Genomic DNA, 18,658 nt, shown 5'->3' on the forward strand with positions numbered 1-18,658 from the left:
CAGCTTCATTCAGAAGCATCGTGCTAGTGCGGCAGGGGGAGAGCCGGCGGATCCGCAGCCCCGATCCCTGTGAGCATTGCTGAGAACCGTCCAAATGAAAGTTCAAAGGAGGAAGCTTGGGGAGTGCTGCTCTCTCTTCCCAACAGTGAGCAGCATAATAAATCCTGGCTGCTGTCACCATCTTGTTTGTTTGATTGGAGTTCCCCCCCCTGGGTCCCGTGCGAGAACTCTGACGGCAGCCCTTCCTTTCTCACACTGTCTCCCCTAACACAAACAAAACACAGTCTGCCCCTCTCTGTGCCTGCACGTGTGTGTGTGTGTGTGTGTGTGTGTGCGTGCGTGCGAGTGTGTGTGTCTGTTTGTGTGTGTGTGTGTGTGTGTGTGTGTGTGTGTGTGTGTGTGTGTGTGTATGTGTCTGTCTGAGTAAGTGAGTCTTTCTTTGTTTATGTGTGTGTGAGTATGTTTCTTTGAGTGCTTGTGTGTGTACTTGTGTGTGTACTTGTATGTGTGTGTGTGTGTGTGTGTGTGTGTGTAAGTGTGTGTCTGAGTGAGTGAGAGCTTTTGAATGTGTGTCTGCATGTGTGTGAGAGACAGTAAAAATGGTTTAAAATGTAGAATGATAGCCTACAACTGCCTATGACATTTATAATAGGTATAAACTGTATCAGATTGAATTTCATTGACAAGATAAAAAGATGTTGCCTTAAGATGAAGAACAATGTTTATGTTTTCATTCAAATAAAGTAAAGAAGGGTTGGAATTTTGGAACTGTAATACGACAAGAAAGGAGTGAAAATAATACAAGGGCAAGATTGACCAATCTTGTTCATTGTACAGGATTGGGCAACATTACTAAAGTTCCTTTCTCTGTATTGTTTCAGAGGTTAAACCCAGATCTTTGAGATTCCCTCAAACCGTTATTCTAAAGTAAAACAAAAGGCAGAGGAATGCCAGGTTTTTTTAACAGCACACTAAAAGTTTTGTGACAGCCAACTCCAGTTACACAAGAAGATTCAAGACTTCATGAACAGCAGGATGTAACATTGCTGACATACCTGGCTCACACACACACAGACACATACACACTCCCACCCTACCACACATACACACTCACACAAACACACACACACACACACACACAAAAACACAGAAGCACAGACGCACACACACAAACACGCACATGCAAAAATGCGAACACACACATACGCACAAACATACACATGCACTCACACACACATACATAGACACAGACGCATGCAGGCAGACACAATCACTCACATAAATGCACACACACACACACACACACAGACGCACGCAGGCACACACACTCAAATAAACGCACACACACGCGAATGCAGGCAGTCTAGAGATGGAATGATACCCATCAATTTAGAGGGCAATTTATCACTCGGTTCCGCTCCACCTGCCCTCACCACTCAATGCCACAACTATGGAGATAATATTCTGGTATCATATTTTTTCCTACGTTGCCATTTTTCTAACATTGGAAATTGTATTAACAGTTATATCGCAGAGATACAGAGATAGTTCATTTCAAATCAAAGTGCAGTGCTATGTTCTCATTGTCAAGAGGATGCCGCAACCCTAATAAGGGTATATGCGTTTCATAACAATAGCGATAATGTTACAATTGCGTTATATTGCGATAATTTCACATAAGGGTAGTTAAAAAATATCATTGTAAAGATATTTTTACATGTTTTATTTGAGTGGATATTAGTATTGTTGTTATTAAAAGTATTGGGCTCCATTACAATGTCACCTCCCCTACTTTCGAAGCATAGGAGCATTTATTAGTAAATATGTTGGTAGTAATGTTTTTTGGGGCACTGTTTAGTAATTAATGTCTGTCATAATAATTTTTCATGGCGAGGAATTCTAGTGCTTGAAACTGCATCGGCATTTCTCATGCAAGATCTTAGCCTAGTTCCCGGTATAATTAGTAATACTAACTCTTGATCCTCAATATAGCAACAACAATAAAACCCCAGGATGCATTCTGATGCACAAGCACCTGTTATCATAATAAGCAAATCATGATACAGCAATAGCCTGTAATAAAACAACTTTGAGACAACACAGCTCCAACATGAATATCTTAAGTGCAACACTGCGTCTAGCGCCAGTGTCCATCACAATTGATGATGATTACACAAACACGTCCAATTAAGGGCTGCAAAGAGCCCAGCGTGCAGCGAGAACGCTCCACACAACACAATCTCTGGGCTGGGCCATTGACAATGTTACTCATGGCAGCGCACAGCGCTCTATCATGGGCCAAACGAGGCAGGTGTCTGTTTGGCCTGCACAGTCTCTTTTCACTGAACCCCTATAGATGACGTCACACAGGCACTAACGAACTTCACTCCAAAAACCAGCCAGCCACATTCATGCCCCCCACGTAATTTATTCAAGGCCAGGAACGAGAGTTTTGAGGGGGTTGCGGGGGGATGTTGGGGGGTTTGGGTGAACAGAGGGCGGGGTGGGGGGGGGGGGACGTCCTTGAATATTAGCATGTTGCTCTCCCCCACAGCATCCCATCCTCCCCCCCCCCTCCTCTATCCCCCTTGCAGAAAGAAAACTGTGTCATAATGCCGAGCGTCTTTTATCATTCAAATCACGGCCATTGTCTCTGTAAGCGACGGGCACCACTCCGTGGCACAGAACAACAACCCAGGGCCCTATATACGCGCCGGCTGCACAGAATGAGAGTCTGCTGCTGCGGGCCGGCCACAAGCTGGAGGAGGTGTGAACGTGAAGGAGGTCCCGCAGCGCGACGCCAGCGTATGGGCCAAGGGACAACAAGAATGGCGGCTCTGATCACTTCCACCCGTGTAAACAGAATGCACTCGCTCTTATTGGAGGGTCGGGTTTGGGGGGTGGGGGGGGGGGAGAGAGAAAGGCCAATGTAAACACATAGTAACAAACAGGTTATTGTGCACTCCGGTGTGTATAGTTTAATACAGTTACTATAGTTTTCACTTCCTTTTGGTACATTTCAGAGGTAGAAGTGAATTGAAAAGGGTTTGAGGTTGGAATGGTACGTAATAGAAAAGCACAGCTTTTTATTTTTCTTTAAAATACTCCTAAGCCTGTAACCACCTGAACAAATATGAGGCATATGAACAGCCTGAAATTGATTAATTAATATGAAAGCCCCTTCGGTGGAAGCATATCTATATCAAAGAGCAGAAGGTTCAGGCACAGATACAAATTGGTGAACATAGTTGTCATAATTAAACATTACACATTTTTCTCAAATTCTTCTGTGGGACTTTGCCAGATTAATCAGAAGTGCAAAGTGAGGTTCATATCTTATCTGTACTTATGTCTGGGCAATCAACCATTTACACTTTCATCAAACTTTAAGATTGTCACTTGTATACTTAACCTGTGTGGGAGGATAATTTAAACACACTCCAGGTACATTTATAAAACGTAAATGTAAAATGTAAAATATTATTATAAAAAGTGCATATCTAGGGAAAGTGATGAAGGTGTAAATGTAAAGAGTCTTTAGAGCCATATAGCTTACAACCAAAATCAGTCAGATGCCAGGCTATAACCTATCGGTCATTAAACCGTTGCTACACAGCTTATATCTCCTTAACGTTTTGGTTTAATGTCTGCCAATCATCTCTGCGTCGCGTGTAAAGTCCTATGGACCACAAACTATTGGGTAATACCACGGGAATACGAACTACTTGTGTGCGGAATAGCGGCCGTCTCGAGGGAGGGGGGTGCGGCAAGGAGGAGAAAAGGAGGCGGAGTAATACCAGCCCGGACCAGCGACTGGAAGCGCGAGAAGAAAGTTTCTCCAAAGTTTCAGGAGGTCGGTGAAGACGCACAGCAGCAGTCCCCGTGCTGCAGAGGATATTACGGGATTGGACCTACGCTTTCTTTGCTGTTTTTTGGCTTTGAGCTAAAAAAAAAATACAATATATGAAGATTGCCTATCCACCTTGGAGCTTTTACATTCACGTGAACTTCTAAAAGGATGTATCACTGCTAATATTTCACAGAAGAATTGGAAAGTTTTCCACCGAAATGGAAGGGACTATTCCATGGATAATCTTTTCATTTGTGTTGTTAATTTGTCATTGTGAAGGTAAGACCACGCTGTGAATGACTTAAAAAATAAACGTGAAGTTAGCCGGTTATTATGTGGACTAGGCATGCCTGGACAATATCACTTGATTCTAATAACGTCGTAGGGATCCATACCTACCTTCCTCTAACGGGAATAGTTTTAATTATGATGCCCACCAACAGTGGATTATTATATATCATCAAAACAAAGAAGTACTATATGATACAGTTCTTAAAAGTTTGCTCATTTTTCGGAAAGTCGGTTGCGACTGAATGATTTTAAACACACGTGTGAAAGTAGCCTACCTATCTAGCTTACTACTGCGCTGGGAAATAATCGATGACCGAAAAGACCGCTAAACATGTTGTATCAATCTGACCCAACTCCGACTTGTTTGGTGTGTTTATGGAGGTAAAGTTGTAAAATTCACTTGCTTGGGCGCACCGCACTCACGTTAGACTACGGAGAGATTAAAGACCCCCGCTTCCAATAGATGCACTTTCCAAAATCTATCAGCCGCTAACGACCGTTAGCAAAGACACGAGCTGATGCCTCAGATGCTAATTACTTTCCAATGCATTTAGTATTTTGGCTAACTTATTTTAAAAGGGAAATTCAAATTGGTTTGGTTTGGGGGGTAGGGTGAGCATTTGTGTAATAAGCCATTGAACGGAGTGATGAGTGGAGGCTTGCTCCCCTCCCACCCTCCCCAACTCTACACAAAGCGGCTGAAACAATTGAACTCCTCTTTAGCGGACGGGGTAATTGCTGCAAGAATACATTTATATTGCTTACAACACCAAACGACCTAATAAAATGAGTTGAATTAGAAAGTATCGTTGAGTATTAAATTGTTTTCAAACTCAGGCCGAATTTGTAATAAACAGGTCTTCATTGTCTGGAAACAAAATTGTTATCTGTGGTGGCTCAGAAGAAGGAAAGTCAATGCTCTGGCGGGTGTGTTTGCAAAATGCCAGCAGTGGGAAGAAAACCACAGCCAGAGTAGCTTTATTTTAAATTTACAGATTAAATTATGGAGTTTATGATAACGTAACCGGTTCCCCATTAATCCTGTCAACATAAAGTGACATCATATTGATTGCATTTTTAGGGCTGTTGGTTTAACTGACTCTGACACACTGTGCCTTTTCATTCCAGGATACCGCTGCTCGGAAAAAAACAGACCGTGTGAAAATGGTGGCACATGCATAGAATCACCCTTCAAATGCATGTAAGTGTTTAATCCACCAGGATGTACTCCCTAACGCCTTCCCTCCAGCTCTGACTTGTCTTTCATTGACTCTTCATACAGTTGCCAAATTAACGAATACAGGCCCTTCTGTCTACAAGTTTTCACATTTATCATGTCGATTTGATATGATTAGATGCTATTTTCAAAAACAACACTGTATATCCCGTTTTCAACTTAAAAGTGTTGTAGTGCATGACTAATTCACGAGTGCCTAAGCCCTGGGTATGTGTCAACATGTTAGAGAGTTGGCATCAACCAGCCTCTGCATGTTGAGCTGGTTCAAACACCTCATGCACCTGTTGAACCGCTTTGATCACACATCAATTACATCATTTGACTGTTCCTACAATGACTGAAGCAGTCATTGTACCATAACTGACTTGTTTTTTTTCAGTAAGCGATATGAGCAACCGATCATTTCGCAACTCAGGTTTATCTGGAATTGTTCACTTTTCACTTGGTTGTTTTTTCCCGCCTGTTCTGTGAGATTTTTGCTTCGGCTCTCATCTTTTTCACAGAGATAAGGCCTTTGTTTTTCCGATGGATGAAGGGTGGGGGCAGGGGGCCGATCTAAAGACCCTACAGTGGGCTTGCCTTGGGGTCATTAGGGCTTTTATTCCCTTGGTGTAGGAAGCATGCGTGGGTGCTTCAGACTGGGGTTGTCATTGGCTATACAATACCTGGCTGGTGGCCAGTTTCTTCCCTCCAAAACTGTCCATTTAGGCTATTTTCTCTAATCCTGGGTCACCCTTTGACCTTAATGCAGAGGTCACACTAGAGGTGTGTCGCAAGCAGAACTGAGGCAAGTCATCATTTGAAGCACATTCCCTTACAAATAGTAAAAAGAAAGTTAAGCACAAAGTAAAAAGTAAACTAGAAAAACACAATATTATATTTAAATTTCGTTTGTCAAAATGAGCCAACAGTTTTAGGATTGTGACAGTTGAAATGAGTGTGTTCAAACATTGTGTAACTGGGTTATAGGTGCAGCTAGGAACTAGTACTTGCAAATTACTATATTCTTTAATCATTAGCTGGCCCCAGACATGCGGTGTCATTAAATGGGTAAATGTGTAATTTTATGGCCGGTTTGCAAACGCTGCACAATGTATAAGGCAAAGAACTTTCTGAGACATTCAATTTTGCCAATGGGCTTGTAGCACTATATGACATATATACCATAATGAAAACCCAAGCAGTTTCAAACATAATCTACGTTTTGTTTGGTTAACTTCTGTCTGCCTTGTGTACATATGTGTTGGGGGAGTGGGAGCCAGTGTGTGTGTGTGTGTGTGTGTGTGTGTGTGTGTGTGTGTGTGTGTGTGTGTGTGTGTGTGTGTGTGTGTGTGTGTGTGTGTGTGTGTGTGTGTTTCTGTCTAATCACAAGCGCACGATTCGCAATGCAGATAACCAGGAGGAGCACTATAAAAGTGAAGTGAAGGAATGTCCAGTAGAAAGGGGACACTCCCGTCCCACAGCCGCCCGGTTGAAGGCACCACGGCAGGGCAGGCCAGTGGAGCGGGGCGGGGGGGTGGTAGTGGGGGTGGTTCAGATCAGTTCTGGACATAGGTGAGTGTTGAGGCAACCCCACCCCTTCCCAAGGGAGCCTGGCGTAACGGGAGATCCCGAACTGGGGGAAAAAAGGATCCTTTCTTCCGCTGGGTTACCTGGCTGTAACCCGGCACCCAGAGAATCAGGGTGGGGAGAGGTGGAGAAGAAAGGGGACAGTGGACCGAGGCAGATACGGTGGACGAGATGAGTAGGCCAGGGGAAAGGATTCCACGAACAAAAAGGAGGTTTCGCTTGAATACACTCAGGGCGCCTTTACCTATGGCCCACTTTGATTTTGGCCGAGACTGTTGGGTTATGCTTCTTGAAAACTCTGACTTGACCGCCATAAAATATTGATCCAGGAGAAGGATGGTAGAAGGCTGGCTTTTTGTCTTAAACCAGCCCATCCTGTCTGCGTCATGCCTCTTTATGGGTCACTGGCAGTGTTGTTCCTTCTCCTTGGGTATCCATGCCAGAGTAGATGATACGGGATTACAAGAGTAATCCTCACACACCTGTTCCACCCACGGCCCCTCTTTAGTCAGTCACACCCTAGGATGTAGCAGGGGCGATATGGGTGATGCACAGCTGAACAGGTGGCTACATGGCCTTGATTGATCACCAGAACAGCAAAATAGGAAACATAATTTGGTGAATGGCTATGGTCAAATCTTGACACAGGTAGTCTTTTTTTAGGTCATTTGTACGCGTGTAGAATAATTATCCTTACACCAAATACATTCCCCACATGTATAAAGGAGTCATGATGGACGCTACGAGGGCTTTTCCCCCAACCTGCCCTCCTCCACCCTTAAAGTCTGTGTGTGTGTCAGATTGTTAAAACTTCACACCACATTTTTTTGCACTTGACACTGAAGGGCCGAGAGTCTGTCCGTCACGGTGCGGCCGCCCTCTGGGTGAATGGTCAGGAAGTCCTTTCTGGTGGAGGGCTGCCCCCTCGCAGACCACCAGTGGAATGCGGCCCTGGAGAGGGCAACAGTGGCGAGCCCGGAGGGGAGATAATTAGGCAGATTGAGAGGGTGTCATTCAGAGAGGATCCAGCTGGAAGGATTGGGCGGGGTGTTGGGGGTAAAAAAGGGGGCTTTAAGTGTCCGTGTGTGTGTTGGTGGTGGTAGGGCAGGCGGTGGTGGGCGGGGGGGGGGGGGGGGGGGGGGGGGGGGGGGTGTTGTGTAGAGGACAGCTGGTGGATGTTGTGATGGTAATCCAGCAAAGTCAGATCTTGACAAAGGGGGGAAGCGTAGGGCCAGGTGCTGCCATTGAGCGGTCGGCTGCCCCCCATGCTGGGGGAGACAAGCTCGTGGGGGCAACGGAGCCGGTAGCTCACGGGCAACTCCACAAGCATATGTTCCATCTCTCACAGTGCAGCCGCAACAAAGAGCCGCTCATTGTGCCAAGTTGTTGTATCACAAGTCCTTTCTCTCTCTCTCTCCCTCCCTCCCTCTGTCTCTGTGTCTCTCTCTCTCTGTCTGCCTCTGGCCCTCTCAGTGGCATATCCCAGATTACATTCCCTCTCCTCATATCACCATGCAAAATGAATAACCATCTATTTTGTGCTCAGCGGGCGATACAGTGGCTCTCTGTATGTTATTGCCGCCTTGGCCTTGACCTTGGTCGGGAAGTGAGCCTATAAATCTTGAGTGTTGTATTTTAATGACCCTATGGGTAGCTTCTAGACTCCACGAGGAGGACAGCTCAAGATCTTGACAGGAAGAAGACACTGAAGCCATTGTCGACGTTGTACGGCAAGTTGTGCCAGAGGGTCCGTCCCCTGACCGTCTCCCCTGCTTTCATTTACTGTTTGCTGAAAGCCGGGAAACGTTACTTTAAGTGTAGTTTGAATTCACGTGAACTGGTCTCTTATTATTTCTTATCACAATTCAGCAACAACAGCATTGAGACTCTGTTCCTTGTCATGAAGTCGTGGTCTCCACACCAGTGCGTAACATATTCCTGTATATGCTTACTCATGGATAGCAACAAAACAACCGCTGTTTACATTGTGTTGTTGGCCCAGAGAGCACCACCGGGCATGTTTTCTCTTTGGTGTTTCTACGGCGGATTAGAAAGGAATGCCTTGTAGGTTTCATGCCGTCCGTGCGTTGCTTTCAGGTTATTGTCCACCGCTTCTATCCATTCCCTGTGGCAGTCAACTCAGGAATGCCTTCAAACAATGCCATCAGTCCAGTGTCATTGAAGAAAAGGCATGCTTGGAATGGCCTGTTTGATTTGCAATTAGTTGCTCTGCCATTTTGTGAGCCCGACGTGGCAGCCCAACTCATCAGTCAGGACGGCCTGACAGGGCGATGGAGCCATCGGTCATGCCAGGGTCCATAAGGGCTCTGTTGGTGGTAGGCGATGAATGGGAAGGACGGCTTGTAGAAAGAGGATGGGAAAGTTGTGGGGACGGAAGTTTGGATCATCAAAGGTAGCTGGTGGTCCCACTTTCTCTCGGGGGACATGAGCAGCAAAAATGTTTTTAAAAGAGTACGGGACTTGTGGTTTCCCAGGCCCTCTTCTCAGGAAGTGGTGCCTTCTGACCCTCCCCCCAAAGTACACACATCCTCTCTATCTGCGTAGTTCGAGTAGCTCTATCTCACTGGGCCTTTAATCGTGTCCTTCAGGTTTCAAATCAAAGCGGACATCCCCTATTTTTTTTCTTCTCCTCCTCCTCTATACCAAATGAAAATCGGTCTCATGATGTGAGCATAAACCATTTACCAGAAGAAAAGTCAGTACAAGCTATTATGACTATGAGTACACAAGAGGAGAAAAGCACTCCTACACGCACACATTCAAGTCAAGTCGACGGTCAGACATCAGACATTTTGACGGTCAGACATTTTGTTATCGTTTAGCTGGCAGAAGGATGGCCTGGACATGATTCACTTATGATTAGTCAATTTGGAGACGCATGTCTCAACCGCATGCTTAGAATGGGATAAGCCAGGTCTCTTGAGTCTCATTTTTGGGCACCATGACTCTTCATTCACTCTAGAAAAATCCATCTCTCTGACATCTGAAGGAAAGGATCTTTATTTTTCCATAAAGCTACATTTTCCAGGCATAATAATTGGTGGGAACCTGAGATCGGAGCAACATTTTGGCTAAATGTGTGCAACACTCTTAAAACAAGGCAAGGCAAGACAACGTCAGAGCGTTCCCACGCTACGGTTATTTGCTTTTTGATGTTTTAAAGATGTCTTAGAAGATAAGCGGGAATCACACCCATTATTTGAAAGGTCTCCTGTGTTTTATGGGTTCACGGTTAATCGCGCCTTATCAAAGTGAAGCTGTGTGTTATTAAGAAACACTAGACTTCATGAACGTGTTTGAGAGTTGGGCTGGAACTTGGTCAATGTGTTGCACAGTTTTTACCATCAGCCATAAACTCTAACGGTGTGATTTTATTAATGTCAGATGGATTCCTTATTCCACTCCTCTTGCACTTCACGTTGTGGAAGCACATACAATGAACAAATAAAAACCCGGTCTAGGGTGTGAGTGTTAGAAAGGCCATAGAAAATGCCATATGGATGTTACTTTTGTCCCAGAATGTTGGCCCAAAGAACTTGGAAAGGTTTTGCCGTTGCTCTTTTATTTGGGCAAAAAACGTTCTTACGTATTTATTTCAATGTTTTTCCAGAAGTCTGGTTTAGTTTAGGTGGAGGGGTGGGTGGGGTTTTGGTGGTTTGTGTCTGATGAGGAATGCTTTGAAAGCCCTCAACCCTGGGATCCATGCAGTGTGGTTATGGGCAAATGGCTTACTATTCCAAAAATGTCAAGGAGGATTATTTCTTTACTCTAAAATTTCAAGAACATTTCTTAAGGAAAGTGGATTCCACAAAAATAAACTGCTACTTTGTCTAATTGTGAATGTTGCCGTTATAATTTTTGTTTTCTCATGGAGGTGTGACTTATTTGTGACTATTTCTGCATGGTCACATCGCCATGCAGAGAAATAGGCCTCCCAGTTATATTTAGTTGAATACTTTCTGTCTCCCTAAAAACCTAGATGGCACAATCTCCTTTTGAACATTAATATTTGCGTTTCTTTGGGAAAAAGTTAATTGTGCTGATGTTCACATAGTTAATATTCATGCAATGGGGGTGCAGGGGAAACCGCCTTCTGGAGATTTCAATACACCCATTGTCTGCCGAAGCACCATTGTTAAAAGTAAACTTTGGACTTTAAACTGTGAAATTCTTAGAACACACAGCCTGTTTTTTCTTCTTCCAAGAAGCAACTGGTGATCAGTGTGAATTGGCATCAGGTGTGCACTGAATTGTACCTGCGTAGCTCCCTTTAAAGTTCTCCCACTGTCCTCATGAAACCTCCCCACACCCTGAGTCCCCTCCCTCTGGCTCGCTGTCTATTGCTACCCCACCATGGGTTACTGTTGCCAGGCTACCACACAGGACTGTTGGTCCATGTAAACTCAGACCTAAAAGACTGGCTGTTTGGGTCACTGCCCCCCTACACCCCCACCTCTCTCAACCCCCTCCACCCCCCACCCCACCCTCACACAAAGGGGTTCTGACTGCTCTGGCTCCTTTATTTGGGCCACAAAACGCTACCCAACCCCCAATCTAGCTCTTTGCTGAGAAAGGGGAGAGCCTAGATGTGGAGAGAGCTGAGCAGAAGAGGGGTTTCTGGGTAGGAGGGTGGGGGGGGGGGGTGCTCTTGTTGGCAGTGTGGTGTTAGTATGGACTCTCACAAAGGACTGAAGAAACTACTGCTTTTTTTTTTCTAAGCCCTGTTACGTGCAAGCTGCAGACTCACAGAGACATTTTTGTCTGAGGTTTTTCAACAATTAACATTTTCTCTACTTAAAGTGAACGCGAGAAAATCCAACCGCGTTCTGCTCCCTCTTTACGTTCCATGAGGTGTGATTCCGGTGTGCTCCCGGTGTGTCATTGTCCATTTAGTTTGGGAGAAACGTGAGTGTTCTCCTCTGCTGTTTCAGTGAAAAGAACGCAGCTGGGTGTATGAACCGTGTCCGAGATTACAGCCCCTGAGTCCACAGGTGAGTCGCCTCCACGACCCCGGGCCGAGGCGCGAGCTATTGTGGGGAAGAGGATGAGCTCAGGTTACCCCCCCGCAAAAATGACCCAGCGAACAGGAAGACTGGCGTTGTGTTACACAGGCCAGTGTGTAGGTGCCGCGATTCACACGCATAAATCAAAAGGGCTTTTATCGAAAGGGAACAAGGGAACAACGCGACCCTGGGGAAGAGAGGAACACACAGAAAATCAACAACAACATACAGGATGGCATTGTTTAAATGTTTTATATCTTTTTTTCCCCTCTCACTTCTTTTGAAATGCCTTCTCAGTGTGGACCTCCACCTCTTTTATGAGTTCACGACGCTTGTAAGTCCCTGCCTACCGCGTGGGTGTGTGCGGTGTGCTCTGTGATGCATGTCGCAAGAGGTTGTTTGCTTTGCGGTGTTACAGCAACGCTGTTACTAAAACTCCCTCCAGAAGTTGCATCAGTTCAGAGTGACTAATGCATGCGTTCTTTTGCTGTGTTTCATATCGTACTGAGAGTGTGTGTGCGATGGCCTGTGTGTGCATCGGGGGCCTTGTGAGTCTAGCGCTGGGCTGGAATCCCTGTGTGCTTGTCCACATAGCATTGTTATAGCGTAAAGCCTATCAACACAGGCACATGCCAGACATCCAGAGTCCAGCCGCTGACAGATGCGGACAGATGCACGGTGCCGGAGACTGCAGCTGGCGCGGGCCCTCATACTTGTTATGACGCAAAGAGATTACCCAGGTCCAACTCTTCTCCCCCCCTCCTGGCCCCCATGGACCACGAGGACTCAACACCGCAGCCCTCCGCAGTCACACCTGCTCTCCTCATCCAGGAGGTGCAGCTCCGGCTCCCAGGAGCGGCTGGAGTCCACAAGGGCGTTAAGAGCCCACTGATAAGGGCAATTCTCAGGGAGAGGAAAAAAGGGAAAGAGCTGACTCTGAGTCTCTCTCATTCTCTCTCTCTCACTGATAGAGCGTGCTAGACTTGTGTGTTATGGGAGTAGCATGTTGGCCGCGGTTCAGGTCTAGACAAAAGAATGTGTTTCGGCTGCCGGGCTCCGTGTTTTTGGAGAAGGACAAATAACTGTGAGCGCTCCGTTCCAGGGCCGTTCTTGAGCGAGCTCTTCCAGAACACACACTGATTCCTTTGCTCACTTCCTCCTTTTTCCCCTCCCCTAATTGCCACACAGATACAATTTGTCCCTATTACCTCTGCGTTTTGTTGGCAGTTTCCTTACGTCAGCTCTGATTGTATCGAACATGCAGAGCCATACAGCCCGCCACAACCCTTCCTAGAAGCAGCTGTAAGTTATTCTCTTCCCATAAAGACTTGTGTTGGACTTTTGGAGGAGAAGGAGGAGGACAACGGACCGCCGTTAAGACTGTAGCTCTTAAGCTTCATTCAGTGGTGAAATGGTCCGGAGTGCAGAATGGCCCAAGCATAGTTTGACTGTCAGACTGTGTTGTGGTTTTCAGCCGTCTAAGCAGCGCTCTTCCTGCGGCCCCTCGAAAGCCCTCTTTGTGCCCACCACTTGGTTTAATTTTTTGGTGACACCCTAGATTCCAGACATAGTTAATTTGCCTCTAAATAAACCCAGCCACGCCATGACAAATAACCAAGGGGACGGGGACGGGGACGGGGGCGGTGGGTGATTTGGTAGGGTGTCGGGGGGCTTGCTTGTTCGTCTGTAAGGTTGCCCGGGCAACGGGGATGTGTGGATTCACAGTGAGCGCGAGTGTTTTCAGAGCAGGAGACGGGGGGATTACAGGAAATATGACATGACATTCTCCCTGCCTGCCCCTCTCTCTTCCTCCTCCTCCTCCTCCTCCCCCCCACCCACACTCCTCCCTCCTCCTCTCCACCAAACCTCACGCTCCTGTGCCCCGCCCCCTCCCTCCCCAGCCTGACTGACATTATCATCACAATCAGACTGGAGACCTCTGGCATTTGACCTCTCAGCGTGTAGGGGGAGACGGGGTGAGGAAAGGCGGGAGGGAGTGAGGGAGGGAGGGACTGTGGAAAGGGGGGGTGGGCTGAGGGGGAAGCCGAGCCAGCAAATGGGTGGGGTGCAGATTTTTGCAGATGGATGAGATTTGTTCGCACTCTCTAACAACATGGCCGCAGCAAGTGGTGTTTCGTATTTAACGGACGGGCCGGGTCTGTATCGAGAGAGGGGAGGGGGGGAGGGGGCGAGAGAGAGAGAGAGAGCGATAGCACAAAGTGGCTAGAAACAAAGCAGATATTTGGGTGCTGCGTCTGAATCTATTTCTTACATTAATCCGCGAATACCCTGGAGCACGCTTGTTTTAAGAGCTTATGACAGGTTGAGGTGTGGATTAAAGAGGAGGTGTAGCCCGGGGGATCACAACCACAATAAAAGGTGAAAACAACCCCCCTGTTTGAATGGCTGCTGCTCACGAGGGGAAACACATTGTGATTCCTGCCCAGGGGTCTCTCTCCCTCGGTGAGAGAGAGAGACGGCCCCGGGGAGGGCCCAGAGGGTTCCGCCATCGGCCGCCCTGTCATCAGCATCAAACGGCCCCCGTTTGAAAAGCGGCCCGTCCCCAGGCAGGAGCTCTCTCTGGGGGTGTAGGGTTACCGGTCCAACCCCTGCTCCCAGCTCCCCAAGGCCCCTTTAAAGAGCGATTAAAAAAACATTAAGGTCAAGGTATTTATCAAGATGACGAAGCGGGGCCGCGTTGACGACGCTGATATTTGGGAAGCCATTTTTTTCAGATTGTGTATATGTAGCTCTCTGAGGAGTCTGCGATTTTACTTTTTGAAGAAGAAGAAAAAAGGGCTTCCCAGTGTTTTGATTCTGGGTGTGCTGCTCTCGTCAATGTATGAGAACAGGAGCGAGCGCCGAAGTGCGGAAAAACCCTCATAGTGTAGGAATGTAAGCAGACATGGAGAGAGGGAGCTTTCCCAGCTGGAAGTGACTCAAGGCGAGAGGGAAGCAAGAGAGACCTGAGAGTCGTGCACAATCGTGTCTCTTTCGTAGAAAAGCACACTAAAGACCAAGAAGAGAGAGACTGCCCATATCTGCTTCCAAACAAGGCCGGCCTGTGTTTGCGGTTGCTGTGTACATGTGTCTCATTCATCCAATTCACAGCCCGTTGCTTTATGAATGGTTTCGAAAGGGAGGGGAAAAACCAAGTTTTGCTGTAAGCCCGAGGTAGTCCAGTCCAACGCCCCCCCGGGGCACTACCGCTGCCAAGCAATGAGCAAGGCACCAAGCCTTGCCAAGGTGTTGGGGGGGGGGGGGGGGGGGGGGGGTTGTCAGTTGCTGCCAAAAGTCCAGAGGAACCTCATGCATCATTGTGAGAATGGAGGCTGCATTGGCTTTGGCAGCAGCAAACTTTGATGGTAGTTTTTCACAGAAGTGTCCCAAATGCCTCATCTCATCTAACATGTATATGTGCCTGTGTGTGGGTGTGTGTGTCTATGTGTGTGTGTGTGTGTGTGTGTGTGTGTTCTGTTCAGATGCCGGCCGGGCTTCATGGGACCTCTCTGCAGGCAGCTGGACCCTTGTCATCGCTCGCCCTGTTTGAACGGAGGAGCGTGCAAAAGCCAGTTGGTGAACGGGGTCCCCCAGTACAGCTGCGTGTGCCAGCGAGGCTTCAGAGGTACGGCCGTGTGTAATCAACCTGCCCGTGAAAGGCGACCAACGGAAAACGCCTGTGTAGAGAACAGGATCCCATTCCTTTTAGGAATGGGACAATGGGACATTTGACAACGTCGTTGTCAAATGCTTCCACACATTTTGACCCGCTTTTCATCATCTTCGAACCCGCGTAGGCCAGGACTGCGGCCTGATTGACGCCTGCGCCACCAGCCCCTGCGCCAACGGGGCCAGGTGCGCCAACTGGAACAGCCAGTACAACTGCTCCTGCCCGCCGGGCTTCCAGGGCAAGAACTGCCGCAGCGACGTGGACGAGTGCCGCAAGCCGGGCCTGTGCCTGAACGCCGGCCTCTGCATCAACAGCCACGGCTCGTACCGCTGCCAGTGCCCGCCGGGGTACAGCGGGCGTGCCTGCGAGACGGCCACCCTGCCCTGCGCGCCCTCCCAGTGCCTCAACGGCGGGACGTGTCGCCAGACCAGCGACCACACCTACGAGTGCGCCTGCCTGCCAGGTATGACCGGCTGCCATTTTGTTATTGTTCTAATACACACTGTGTCAACACACTCCCCGACATGCCTAACACTAAACCAAATCCAGATTTTCCAGAGCGTTCTCCCACTGTTTTCCCACGTCCCACTACCGGCGCTATAGGGGCCAGGCCTTTCCCAGGCTTATGACGTAGCACGTACACACACAGATCTGGGATTTGTACTCCCTACGCTTGTTTGGGGTTAGCATTGGGGTTAGGGTTAGTGTGCTGCCATTGGGGGGGGGGTCAGTGTGCTGCTATTAATAGAACTCGATGGGAGATCGGGATAGAACGGCGTGGGAGTCAACCGAGGCAGCCCCGCACACTCTCAATGCCGCGGCCGCTCCAAGCGGGAGGAATTTTACTTTATTGGCCTTCTGGCTTCCCTCTGGGGAGCGGACAGGAAATGTCTCCTGCCAGAGAGGAAGTCATTGAAACTGCGAGAGATGATAAAACAAGCAAACACTGCAGGGAGCGCGGACCTCTGGGGCAAGAGAGCGCTGGCGGTTGCTGGTTTGTACGGGGCGCTCGGGCTCTGGGAACCGGGCCATGGGACGACGTAAACACTCCCCTCACGCCCCCGCTGCACGTCTTTTACTACCTCACGTTGCGGACTCTAATCCACCATGGGAAACCCATGACAAGAGTTAGGGAGTTGTAATGCTGCTAAGTGGTTGTAAGGGGGGTCCGGGGCGGGGGGACTTCTGTTTGGTTTATGCACACTGTGGGAGAGCAATTTGAATTATACTCATGTTTGTGTCAACTCTTTCCATCCTTTGCTTTTCTCTTTGACCCCAGGGTTCGAGGGGCACAACTGTGAGAATAACGTGGACGATTGCCCGGGACATAAGTGTATGAACGGAGGCATTTGTGTGGATGGAGTCAACACGTACAACTGCCAGTGTGCTCCAGAGTGGACAGGTAGGAATAACCAACTATACCCAGTCAGAAATACGTCTATTACGGCAACTCCGAACTGTCCCCCGAGGGAGAGTTCCCTCTTTCAGTGTGCTCCTTCAAGCCTTCTTTCATCCTAATTATTTTTTGATCATTTATATATTTTTTTGCTATTTTGGTGGGCTATGTTTACTGCCAGGGTCATAGAGCATGGCCTGTAAAGCCTGTCTGTAAATACTATTATGGGCTGTACAAATCAAATTGACTCGAGCAGTAGTATAAAAAACAAATGCCTGTATTGAAAAAGAGCTGACGAACACAAACCCAACCCTTCAGGCCAGTACTGCGTGGAGGACGTCAACGAGTGCCTCATGCAGCCCAACGCCTGCCACAACGGCGGCACCTGCTTCAACACCATCGGCGGCCACACCTGCGTGTGCGTCAACGGCTGGACCGGCGACGACTGCAGCGAGAACATCGACGACTGCGCCATCGCCGTCTGCTTCAACGGCGCCACGTGCCACGACCGAGTGGCCTCCTTCTTCTGCGAGTGTCCCCTCGGGAAAACAGGTAGGCACCACGGTCTCTCTCTCTCTGTCTCTCTTTGTCTTTCTCTCTCTCTGCCTCTCTATCTCTCTCTCTCTCTCTCTCTCTCCCCCTCTCTCTCTCCCTCTCTCTAATCGCCTCCGCGATCGGCCTATAATCGTATGGATAACGAACGGTAAATCCCTGTGGCCCTCCCCCTCAGGTCTTCTGTGCCACCTCGATGACGCCTGTGTCAGTAACCCCTGTAACGAGGGGGCGGTCTGCGACACCAACCCCCTGAATGGCCGAGCCATTTGCACCTGCCCTGCTGGCTTTGTGGGAGGGGCCTGCAACCAGGACATGGATGAGTGCTCCATTGGTGAGTGTTTCAGATGGGCTCCATTTCCTTCTGGCCTTTGTCCGTACTTTGGCCATCATCCTTTCTCAATTGTTAATTTATTATAGTTGATAATTCCCTTTATAATTCATTATTTAACTTTATGAACTATATTCTTCTATTCATCTTGTATTATTTATTTATTTATTTAGTATTTGTGTAGACTTTTTCATTCTTTTTCACTATTCCGCTGATTCTAAAATACAATAATATTCAGGCTGCACTGTGTCGCATTCAGACAAAATGCAAACAATAACAATAATACAAACAGAACACCATGTATACACCATCCCCCTTGTACTGCCTCTGACGATGATGTCCTCCTGCGCTCCCCTGGTCCACGCCCAGGCGCCAACCCCTGCGAGCACTTCGGGAAGTGCGTCAACACCGAGGGGTCCTTCCAGTGCCAGTGCGGCCGGGGCTACGCCGGGCCCCGCTGCGAGATCGACATCAACGAGTGCCTCTCCATGCCCTGCCAGAACGACGCCACCTGCCTGGACCGCATCGGAGAGTTCACCTGCATCTGCATGCCAGGTAGGCTTCTGTTTTATGCATGCATAGTGTGCTCCCACGCAACCTGTGTTAAGAACGTACGCACTCACACAAAACGTCCAAAAATGTAGTTGATTATTATTGCACGTTTATCCCGTGTGATTTCCCCCCCCCCTCGAGTTTCACCGAAAGCAAACCCCAAGACGTGCCCCCGGGAGTAGGTTG

The 18,658-nt window shown here is 48.0% G+C and overlaps 1 protein-coding gene across 1 annotated transcript in view; it reads left to right on the plus strand.

The window, feature by feature from the left end:
- Positions 1–3,859: 3,859 nt before the first annotated feature.
- The window catches only part of notch3 (notch receptor 3), a 33,735-nt gene continuing 18,936 nt past the window's right edge, over positions 3,860–18,658 (plus strand). The window contains exons 1-8 of the mRNA XM_079746297.1: positions 3,860–4,129; positions 5,270–5,342; positions 15,454–15,596; positions 15,769–16,104; positions 16,921–17,043; positions 17,356–17,589; positions 17,768–17,923; positions 18,290–18,475. Coding sequence (XP_079602423.1) covers positions 4,069–4,129; positions 5,270–5,342; positions 15,454–15,596; positions 15,769–16,104; positions 16,921–17,043; positions 17,356–17,589; positions 17,768–17,923; positions 18,290–18,475 — 1,312 coding nt within the window. The 5' untranslated portion in view covers positions 3,860–4,068. The remainder of the gene's footprint in view (positions 4,130–5,269; positions 5,343–15,453; positions 15,597–15,768; positions 16,105–16,920; positions 17,044–17,355; positions 17,590–17,767; positions 17,924–18,289; positions 18,476–18,658) is intronic.

Source organism: Pollachius pollachius (assembly GCF_949987615.1).
Source record: "Pollachius pollachius genome assembly, chromosome: 11".
In the NCBI taxonomy this organism is placed as follows: domain Eukaryota; kingdom Metazoa; phylum Chordata; class Actinopteri; order Gadiformes; family Gadidae; genus Pollachius; species Pollachius pollachius.